Source organism: Silene latifolia, chromosome Y (genome assembly GCF_048544455.1).
Source record: "Silene latifolia isolate original U9 population chromosome Y, ASM4854445v1, whole genome shotgun sequence".
Lineage (NCBI taxonomy): Eukaryota > Viridiplantae > Streptophyta > Magnoliopsida > Caryophyllales > Caryophyllaceae > Silene > Silene latifolia.
In genome coordinates, this window is record NC_133538.1 from 454,003,682 (window position 1) to 454,015,338 (window position 11,657).

The 11,657-nt window shown below is 42.5% G+C and overlaps 1 protein-coding gene and 1 non-coding gene across 2 annotated transcripts; both read right to left on the bottom strand.

Moving 5' to 3' along the window:
- Positions 1 to 3: 3 nt before the first annotated feature.
- Positions 4 to 4,991, bottom strand: LOC141632808 (uncharacterized). The gene is made up of 5 exons (XM_074445320.1): positions 4,164 to 4,991; positions 2,800 to 3,387; positions 2,295 to 2,738; positions 1,698 to 2,183; positions 4 to 1,089 (listed from the first exon to the last, which is right to left on the bottom strand). Exons 1-5 carry the CDS (start codon positions 4,989 to 4,991, stop codon positions 4 to 6), a joined length of 3,432 nt encoding a protein of 1,143 aa, XP_074301421.1.
- Positions 4,992 to 11,337: 6,346 nt separating this feature from the next.
- On the bottom strand, positions 11,338 to 11,444 carry LOC141635259 (small nucleolar RNA R71). Its single transcript, XR_012539958.1, has one exon. It is a non-coding gene; the product is annotated as a small nucleolar RNA R71 (small nucleolar RNA).
- Positions 11,445 to 11,657: the final 213 nt, after the last annotated feature.

Sequence of the window (11,657 nt, forward strand, 5' to 3'; positions counted from 1 at the left end):
GTTTTACAGTTTTATGGCTTGTCTAGCCAAGCCATGCGCAATACTATTAAGATTTCTAGGAATAAAACTAAAACATAAACAATGAAAAGAGCTTGCGAGTTTATGCATGTCCTCCAAGATGCCTGTAATCAGATGGTTGACTTTATCGATTCTTGCCATTGCATTAATAAGTTGTAGGCAATCAGACGAAATATCCATATGCAACCAGCCCTCGGAGCTAGCCCACAAAAGCACATCCCTAACACCCAAAGCCTCCGCCTGCAAAGCTGATTCCGCTTTAGTTTTCACCTGTCGTCGCATACATTCTTGTCCCTGCCCATCATAAGCCACCCACCCAAACGCTGCCACATAATTCCGTTCCCATCCGACGTCCACCTTTACCCTGATGACATTACACCGATCCGGACATCCAATCAGCTGGACAGGATGTCCGGTCCGCATATCCATCCTTCGTTGATCCAGGAGCTCTTCTACACCCCCTTCTACTCTTTTTGTCATACCCTTTCCCTTAAGTTGATCTTTTAAAATGCCTATCTTGTCCTTAGTCAATCCAAACAAAAGATCCGCAAGTACATGAGGATTCTTAGTCATTCCATCAAACTTGACCTTATTACGAATAGTCCATAATCCCCATAAAATTGCGATGAAGTTTATGACTCTTATCTGCCCTTCATCCTGCATCCAAAGATACCGAACCCAATCAATAAGCCAATCAGCCATATAAACCAACTCTGCACCATCCACCCTAATACCAAGCGAAGATCCCGCCCAGATCCTAGCTGACACCTCACAATCCCTAAACAGGTGTTCAAGGGTTTCCATACAACAGTGACTCTCTCCACACAAGCTACACAGAACATCAACCTCCAGGTGCCTGCGATGAAACTCTTTTCCTACGGAGAGTGTGTTCGTAATGATCCTCCAAACCAGTATTTTCCAAGAGTTTGGGACCGGAAGCGTCCATAGTTGTTTTCTACAGAAAGCCCTTTCCCGCTCACCGATCCTAGTTTTATCTCTAACTGTACCCTTCCTACTCATATACTCATCAAAAATCAATCCATAGCCACTCTTGACCGTGAACACCCCGTCCTTTGTAAAAGGCCAATAGATCTCATCAGATACGTTCATATCTCGCACCCTGATTGCCAGGATCCTTGCCGCGTACTCCTCTCTAATCAAAGCCCGGATGAAGAGCTCGTTTCACTCACCATTAGGGAGCAATAGATTTCTCACTTGTAGATTCGCCAAGTGCATATCCCTAGCCCCCAACCACTGGTCCCTTGGTTCCGGGCATGCACCCCCCACCCATCGTGTTACCCATATATTTAGTCTTGAGTCGCGACCCGACTTCCATCCCAAGTAATCCTTAATCGCCTGAAAGCCATTAATAATGCTACGGACCCCCCATGAGCAGCTGGTTACATTTTTTGATAATCTAGTCGGGTCAAACATATTATCTCCGAACACTTTCTGTCTAAAAATCCTACTAAATAGGGAGTTTTCTCCCGAAACCAACCGCCACCCATGCTTTGCCAAAAGCGCTTGATTCAGGCATTCGATATTGTGAATCCCGAGACCTCCCTTACCTTTTGGAAGGCTTAAGAAATTCTTACTACACCAGTGAACAGTCGTCCCCAACTTACATCCCGTCCACCAAAATTGTGCCAAAAGAGAATTAATCTTTTTGCCACACTTACCGGTATTTTGAAGACCGATAGAAAGTAATTGGAGAGGTTGGATAGAACTGACGAAATTAGAGTTAACCGCCCCGCTGGTGATAGAAAAATATCGTTCCATGAAGAGATCCGCTTCGTAATCTGGTCCACTAAGGATTGAAAAATACCCTTCTTCGACTCCTGAAACTCAGCCGGTATTCCGAGATATTTCCCAATACCTCTATTAGATCTAACGTTGAAAACCTTAAGGATTTGCTGTGCCTTTGCAAGAGTAGTATTCGGGCTGAAAATGAGACCCGATTTCGTCGAGTTTAATTTTTGTCCGGACGCCTCACAGTAAAAATCTATAATGCTCTTGAGATGACAAGCTGTTTCGCCTTTATCCTTGAAGAAGAAAACCGCATCATCAGCAAAAAATAAATGTGTCATTGGTCGTACCCCTCTGCATAACTTAAAGCCCTCCAGCCGGCCTGAATCCTGAGCATGATCAATATTTGCCGAAAGGACCTCCATACAAAGTAAAAAGAGATACCGAGACAGAGGATCCCCCTGTCTCAGGCCGCACTGTGGTCAGAACTGCGGTAATGGTTTCCCATTATAAAGGATTTCATAACTTACAGAGTTGACACAGTTCATAATAAGTTGTACCAACTTCAAAGGGAAACCAAATTTTACCAATGTCATTTCCAAAAAATCCCATTTTATCCGATCATACGCTTTGCTCATATCTGCTTTAAAGGCACATCGTCCATGTACTCCTTTCCTGTGTCGCGTGATATGATATATTGCCTCATGAGCCAAAAGAATATTGTCACTGATACTCCGACCCGGGAGAAAAGCATTTTGTGACTCACTGACAAGAGAACCCATCACCTTTGCAAGCCTGTTCGCTATACATTTAGTCACAACACGCATGATCACATTACAAAGACTAATGGGTCGGTAGTCCGAGACACCCTCCGGGGCATCAGTCTTTGGTATAAGCGTAATAAAAGTCCTATTAAGCTCTTTCAAAACCCTCCCCGAATTTAGAATGGAAAGAACTCCAGCAGTGAAATCATGCTTAACCAGAGACCAACATTTTTGGTAAAAACAAGCAGGAATACCATCCGGGCCCACGTACCTCTTTAGCCGTAAAAGGTCTGCTCAACCGATCCACCTCATCTTGAGCCACCCGACTCTGCACATGATCCAGGATAGACTCAATTCCCGCAGTATCCCTTGAGGCCCCACCATTTCTAGAAGACTGATACAAATCCATGTAGTGTCGCTGAAATTCACTACCCACTAACTCATCATCGTATCTCCACTGCCCATCTTCCCCTTTTAATCCATGAATAAGATTGCGCCCCGCCCTACCTTTAACCCAATTGAAAAAGAACTTTGTACACGTATCCCCTTCCACCGTCCACTTGACCTTTGCTCGTTGTTTCCAATAGACCGCTGCAGCTGCGGCAAAAATTCGAAACTCCTCATGCACTCGAGTGTACTCTTCATCACCCCCCCTACAAGCTGTGTTGATCCCCTGCTCTAACTTCCGATCAAACTCATCCCACTTGTCCTGCCATTCTGCCTTTTTATCCAAAGTCCATTTTTTGACACTGCCCCTCACTCTAGCCAGTTTCCTAGCCACACGATAAGCCGGTGATCCAGAATCCACAGCACTCCAAGCAATACGAACCCGCTCCAAACAATCCTCAAAACCCAATGTCTAGGCATCAAGCTTAAAAGGCCTGTTACCTTTGGTATTAATAAGATTTAGGTCCACCTCAATAGGAGCATGATCCGAAATTTGTATAGGGTAGTGTTTAATGCCCGTGTCCGGAAAGAGAGACAACCAAACCTTGGATCCCAAGGCTTTGTCCAGCCTTTCGTACACCCTCTTATCTCCCTTTCTATTATTGCACCATGTAAACCTCGGTCCCTTGAACGGAATATCCACAAGCTCATTCCGTATTGTCCATAAATTAAATTCCTCCGCACCCGCAATCGGTCGTTGACTATAACTTAATTTATCACATGCATACCCAACTTGATTAAAATCCCCTATTATTAGGAAAGGAAGATGACAAGTGACAAACCATTGCTCCAAATCCTCAAAAACCGATGCCCTCAAACTTACACTCGGGGCACCATAAAAAAGAACAAGATACCATAACCGTCCATTATATTTTTCGACTAAGAGGATAATATAATTATTACAAGCCTTAACAAGCGACATTTTTCACTCCTTCCTCCATCCTACCCATAAGCCACCCGCTGTCCCAACAGCGTCAACACCAAAAGCCCTCACAAACCCTAAACTTCTAAACTTAGGGAAAATTTGGCTTGTACTACATTTAGTTTCGATTAAAAAGACAAAATCATAAAACTTACTACCTAATAACGCTCTTAACTTCGGAATTGTAGGCAAGAGCGTGTTATTAAGGCCCCTAAAATTCCATACAAGGCCCATCATGGTGAGTGAGGAGGTTGTGAAGGCCCAACCTCCGCAAAGCCATCCCGATCATTCGCCCTACCATTGACAGAAGGGTTCGATGAGTCACTCGAATCCACCATAACGACATCCGCCACATTGATCTTAAAGCCCCATTGCTGCTGTGGGTGTTCACCCCCTGCAAACCCTTGCTCCCAACGCCCTTTCTTGGCCAGCCTGTGAAGGTAAGCCTTTGCATTTTCCAGAGACTTTCGTGCATCCTCAGGAATGATATAATCTCCTGCCTCCGTGCAACATTTCCGCTTCCTTGCAGCACATATTTCCTCCCTGTGAGTATCCCTCAGATCAGAATAGTGGTACACATCAGCCAGTCCAAGAAAACCGTCTGAATTACTGCCTACAGGGATAGTTGCAATTTGTTTTGCCTTGGCCCCAACTTCAGGAATATCAAAGAACTTGAGCCCTCTGTTTCTAGTCAGCTTTCTCCCTTTTATCTGGCTCACCTCATCCTCATAAGCCTCCTGCATCAGTTTTTCAAGAGGGATAAGATTAGATGACCCCTCGTAAAGCTCCTTGCCCTTCCTAGTAATAGCATCTGAAGCAAAAGATGCTAGTTGTTGTGTCCCCCTATCAGCACCAGTGAACAGTAAATCTCCACTAGAGCCTTGTTGATCTGACTCAGCTTCATTATCAACAAACCCATTTCTCCCTAATTGCACAACATCCTGAACCTCAGCAGAGTCATCAGACGAGATAATTATGACCTCCTCCTCCCTGACACTTAGCGAATCCTGTGAAGAGACATCCTCTAGCTCATTCGTCCCTTGCTGAACAGGCCCCTCAGTATCTGCAGAAGCCTCATCATCAGCATCAGCCATATTCTCTGTTGGAATATGTGTCCTCCGACAATAATGCGATCACGACTGTTGATCATGATGATCACATGTTTAAGTTGATACATGCCTAATGTATAGTCTTTTCAGCCTATTTCAGCACGTATTTCTATGCATTTTCATACTATTTTTATGTTATTTTGCCCCGAATTGGCTACTTTGGTTCGTTTTGTCCTTTTTGTAGAAATGAACGCAAGAGTAGTGAAATCAAGCCTTTTACCGTCCGTTTAGCATGCATTTGGAGGAAGAGTGAATTTGGAGCGGGAATGTAGCTATTTTGAGATGCGCAAAGAAGAAAGATAGCTAGGCGAGCAAAGGAAGAACTTCAAATTGCTAGTGCCTACTTTGAAGAGCCATATCTCGAGTTCTGCAACTGATATTCTGGTGATTCCAATTGGAGATGAAAGTTTGTCCTCTTAGCTTTCCAACGCCACCGGAATCACCCTATTTGCCCAAGTAACGAAGAAATGGAAGCCGTTTGAAGTTCAGTGCGCAAAGTAGGAAATCGTTGCTGGAAAGTACTCGATCGAGTAGATTTATGTTCGATCGAGCCCTTTTTCTACTCGATCGAGTAGATTCAATTTATGGTTTACTCGATCGAGTAGATTTTCTACTCGATCGAGTGGTTTAAGCTTTAGTCACTCGATCGAGTGATTTTATTCCACTTGATCGAGTGGATTCGCTATGGGCTTGGACTATTTAGTTAATTTCCGTCAATTAGGTTTAATAATTCCTATTTTCTTATAAATAGGAAGTCAGTATGTCATTAAAAAGGGGCTCTCTCTCACTCCTCGGTCTTTTGTACCTCAGACGTTGCTTCTCCTCTCTTATTATTTCTAATACACTGTTACTGCTATTCTCTTATATTTTTCCGGATCTATTTCTACTGTAACTTCTTTCTCTCCCTTTTTCTCCTTAATTATTTAATGTTTATTATTCCCCCTTCCCTTGTTCTTACTCTCTTATTCATGTCTAGCTAAATACCTCTGCTAGGATTAGGTGATTCATTAGACTGATGTTAGTTGCTAATTAGGTTATTAGATCTGTCGTTGTTGTTGTAGTCTATGTTGTTAATCGCTGCTTTAACTGTATCCTGCTAGTTGAGTCGACACAATTAGCCTTTTAATATTGGTAATCCTTAACTTGGACCGAAAGGTTGGAATAGGGGAGACCCGCAGTGAACAATAAGATGCTTTAGTGAGGGCGAAAGTTAAGCTAATAGCATTTTAGGGCGAATTGAGACCGAAAGGAGATATTCGTTGCCCTTTAGACCGACACATCGACTGATTTGTGACCTTAGCTGCAATTGACTGACGTTTATTGATGACCCGAAGTCCTAGTTCCTTCCCTCTATTGTTAATTTCTTCTATTTTTATCTCTCTTTCCTTAGTCTCTTTAGTTTAGTTGAAATAATCAAAACTCCCCAGAAAATTCGTAGACTGAGATAAGACACTTAGAACTCCCTACCTCCCTGCGGATCGACCCTTACTACCGCTTGCTAGTTGTAGTTTGGAATTTATAAATATTATTTTTGGTACTCACTTCGACAGGTATCAAATTTTGGCGCCGTTGCCGGGGAGGTGGCGTAATTTTGTTACTTTAGTTAAGTTTGTCCCTTGTCTCAAGAAATTTATTCCTTGAGGTTGATCTCATTTCTGCAAAGTTTTGATTAGTTTTGCAGGTTAGTTGTTGCTTTGAAAGTTTATTTGCCAGGATGCCTACGATTACTGAGCATATAGAGCCATGTGGTAGATGTGGCGAGGAAGGGCATAGTCCTATTGAATGCATGGCGAGTGTAGAGCGTGCCCTTGCTTATCGGAATTATAAGCAAGGAGTTCCTTTTTCTCAGTTGTACGAAGAAATAAAGAATGTCTCTACCCCTTCTACGCCAATACCGCAACCGGCCTCTCCTTCTGCAAGTGAAGAAATTGCCGAATTAAAGTCCATTATGATGAGTATATCACGGCAATCTGAAACGGTCATATCAGAATTGAAAGAACAAGTCGCGCAGTTAACACTCGCGAAAGACCAAACCAAGCTTCTTCCAATATGCGATCCAGTCGGTGCAATGAATTTTCAAAGTGACCTTACTCATGAAGAAGACGAGGTTTTGATAGTTGAAGATACCCAAGACGACGATCTAGATGAGTTCTTAATCGAAATACTTGCAGCGTGTAATCAACATACTCGATCGAGTGATTTCTCCACTCGATCGAGTGAATCAATTCATCCCATCACTCGATCGAGTGAAATTACTGGTCGATCGAGTGGTGCACCATCTGCTGTTGGTCGATCGAGCGATAAAAGCACTCGATCGAATGAGTTTGCTGCAGGAATCACTCGATCGAGTGACAAAACTGGTCGATCGAGTGAGACAGAAGAACAGAATGGTCGATCGAGTGGTATAAGTACTCGATCGAGTACTTTTAATGGCGGAGATCCTATTTTGCTATCTAATGCCGCTACCGTGTCATCTTCCCCTGCTGTGGAGACGTCACGCATTGATAAAGGTAAAGGAAAAGTTGCGGGTCCACTCGTTGCCACTAGGGTACCCTTTCCAGGCCGTCTGAAGGACGCAAAGATCGAGCAACAGTACGGTAAGTTTGTGGACGTTGTGAAGAACCTCCAGGTAACTGTCCCTTTCTCCGAACTTGTTACTCAAGTGCCCACTTACGCTAAGTTTATGAAAGATATTGTGACGCGTAAGAGAAATTTGAGTGAATTTGAGACAATTTCATTTATGGAAGAGTCTAGTAATTTGCTTTTAAACAAGGCCCCTCCAAAAATGAAAGACCCGGGCAGCTTTTCTATTACTTGTGTTATAGGCAACATGGTTATTGATAAGGCCCTTTGCGATTTAGGTGCCAGTGTCAGTGTCATGCCCCTTCCTGTCTGCAAGAAACTGAAGATGAGTCATTTTAAAGTGACTAACATTACCCAGCAGATGGCTGATAGATCTGTTAGGAAGCCCTTAGGTGTCTTAGAGGATGTGCCTGTGAAAATAGGCAAGCTTTACATCCCAGTAGATTTCATTATTTTAGATATAGCTGAGGACACCCGGACCCAAATTATCTTAGGAAGACCATTCCTTTGTACAGCTGGGGCTGTTATTGATGTTAGAAATGAGCGTTTGACTCTTGCAGTAGGGGATGACGCGATCACTTTCAGTTTGCCTGGTACTTTGGCTCGCCCAATGATAGAGGATACTTGCTCTTCGGTTGATATTATTGACGAGTGTATTTATGACTTCTGGTCTGGTTCTTTTATGAAGGACCCACTGGAAGCTCTTATGCTTTTTGATGAGTGTGCAGATAGCCCAGACGACGATGACGCTGCGTTGAAATTGCTAGTTGAGGATTTCGATGAAGCTGAGGGAGAGCAAGTGGAACAAATGATTAGCACTCTTTGCTCCATTGAGGTAAAGGTACCGGAACGTAAGCCTCTCCCTTCTCATCTTAGATATGTTTTCTTAGACGATACAGAGCAATATCCAGTCATTGTTAGTGCTAAGCTTAATGATGATCAGCTGACCTCTTTGTTAGCTGTACTTAAGAAAAACAGGAAAGCACTGGGTTATTCACTGGACGATATCAAGGGGATTAGTCCCGATATTTGTATGCACAGGATAGAGCTGGAGGAAGATCACAAACCTTGCAGACAGGGTCAGCGCCGGCTGAACCAGAAGATGCAGGACGTTGTGATGGCTGAGGTAATGAAGGCTGCTTTGGATGCGGTATTATTTATTCTGTCGGTAATTCTAGATGGGTGAGTCCAGTACAGGTGGTCCCGAAGAAAGGAGGGACAACTGTTGTTAAGAACAAAAAGAATGAACTAATACCTACTCGAGTAGTGACCGGTTGGCGGATGTGCATAGACTACAGACAGCTCAATGCCGCCACCAAGAAAGATCATTTTCCCCTTCCTTTTATTGATCAAATGGTAGAAAGGTTAGCTTCTCATAAATTTTCCTGCTATTTAGACGGGTACTCAGGGTTCTTTCAGATCCCTATCCACCCAGACGATCAGGCTAAGACTATATTTACTTGTCCTCAAGGCGTTTTTGCTTATCGCAGGATGCCTTTTGGTTTGTGTAATGCCCCTGCCACCTTTCAAAGGTGTATGATGGGGATATTTTCAGAGTATATTGAGTCTATCATGGAAGTTTTTATGGACGATTTCAGTGTATATGGAAGTGATTTTTCTAACTGTCTGTCTAACCTTGAGAAAGTGTTGCAGCGCTGCATTGAGGTTAATCTTGTGCTGAACTGGGAGAAGTGCCACTTCATGGTCAACGAGGGAGTTGTCCTAGGGCACTTAGTTTCTGACAGGGGAATAGAAGTTGATAAAGCAAAAGTGGAAGTGATTCAGCAATTACCCCCTCCCGTTAATGTTAAGGTGGTGAGGAGTTTCCTTGGTCACGCCGGCTTTTATCGCCGGTTCATCAAGGACTTCTCAAAGATTGCTAAACCACTTACACAGTTGCTACTTAAGGATGCCTGATACGTGCATATTCTATACACTTTATCTGTGGTTTTGGCACGTATTTCCATGCATAATTGTTAGCTTAAGGCTACTATTTCTCCCGAAACGGTTTACTTTGCAATTTCTATGATTTATTGTAGGAATGAATGGAAGTAAGCTAAATCAAGCCTAATTCGTCCTCCGGAGGCAACTTCAAGGAAGCCCAGAAGAAGGAGATTCGTACTCACTCACCTCGGGATGCGTGCATTGGAGTGAGGAGCTGTTTTTGAAGAGAAGAAGTGTTTCTGCACAGCACCATCAGTCGATCGACTATCTTTGTAAAGTCGATCGACCACCGAAGCTCATCGACGCTCTTTTTTCGCATTTACCGATCGATCGACCATCTTGACCGATCGATCGATCGATCTTCGAGTGAGAATTATTTTCTTCGTGTTAGACTTTTAAAAGCCCAACTTGTAATTAATTTTTGGCATCTTTTTATCAAGAGAACGCAACAACTTTTAGGTTATGCTTTTCATTATTTAAGAACTCGTTTTAGATCTAGCTTTGCGGGACGGAAATCCTCGATTTCGATACTTTGTTCTTGAATTCAATTAGTAAGTTTTTATGCAATTCCTCTCTTCTTTTAATTCTTGTTATTTCAATTCTTGTTTTATCAATTTAATTCCAGAAATTCATCTCTTGTCCTTTGTCTTTTATTTAAATTCAATCATGTCAATCTTGTTCTTTGTTATCAATTTAGAAATTGTTTTAGTTTTAGTCATGCGTAGCTAATTGTTTTGATTGGGAATGAGGTGAACCATGACATAAATTAGGATTGTTTGTTAGCATGAATTCTACTATTTAGATTTTGTCGTCTGTTGATATGCCTTTTTGCTAGATTGAAAGATTAGTAATTAGAACTATCATTAGATTGGAATTTCTCTTGAGTGAAAGCTTTGAGAAATTTCGGGGAATTTGAAGACCGCAAGGTTAATTTGAGCATAGATCGAAAGGCTTGCTTATACCCCTGAGACCGTATTATAGGATTTCTGTTACCTTATTGTCCTGACCATTGCCATGGTGAACCGAATTTCCCGATCCCCTTTTTATCTTGTTGAGAAATTTCATTTTAGCATTTAGTCAATTTAGTCAACCAATCTCAAAACCCCCCAATTAATTGTTACTTTTATAGACTGAAAAATAGCAAAAAAAATCAACCTTGTCTCTCTGTGGTTCGACCCTTACTATCACTAGCTATAGTTTTAGTTTGGAATTATAAATTTAATTTTGATACAAAACGACGGTATCAAATTTTGGCGCCGTTGCCGGGGAGACGGTGTAATTCTGTTTGCTTTATTTTAGTTTATTTTTCTTGTCTCAAGGAACTTTTGTTCCTTGAGACCGTTGCTCACCTTTGCTTCTAGTTTTGCTTTTGCACAGTTAGAAGACAGGTTTTTGAGAGGAAGACTTGAGTACTCTCATTTTGGCAATTATGGCTACAATATATGATAATCTACAGCCAAAGGAACACCATCTTCCAAAGGGGCATCAGTTACCTACCCCTACTACGGGTAACTTCGAATTTCGTTCCTCTTATATCGATTTAGTGGAGCGAAATCAGTTTGCTGGTCTACCAGATGAGGACCCCTTAAAGCATATGGAGATTTTCACAGACTACTGCTGTTCCATACCTATACCAGCTGGGGTGACTCAGGATGAAGTAAAGGGGTTGATGTTCTTATACTCCTTGAAGGATTCGGCGCGAGATTGGTACCGCTACCTTGATAGGGTAGCAACTGGAGTCACGGACTGGACATCTCTAGCATTAGCCTTCTACAAGAAGTACTTCCCACTTTCAAAGACTGACGCCTTGAGAAGTAAAATCACAAGTTTCCAGCAAGGAGCTGATGAAGGTTTTTGTGAAGCATGGGGACGTTTCAAAAGTTTGGTCCGAGCTGTCCCTCACCATGGTTTCCAGCAATGGTATCTTTGCAACCTATTTTATAATGCTCTATATGATGATTACAAGGTCATCCTGGATGCAGCTGCTAATGGTAGGTTCCAAAACAATACCGGTCAAAGTAAAGGTTGGAACACTATTGAGGAGATGGCAGTCCATAGAGCTGAGTTTGGAAGTTCACGTGGAAAGTCACAAAAGCAAAGTGATGAAATGAGTGCCGTTGTGAC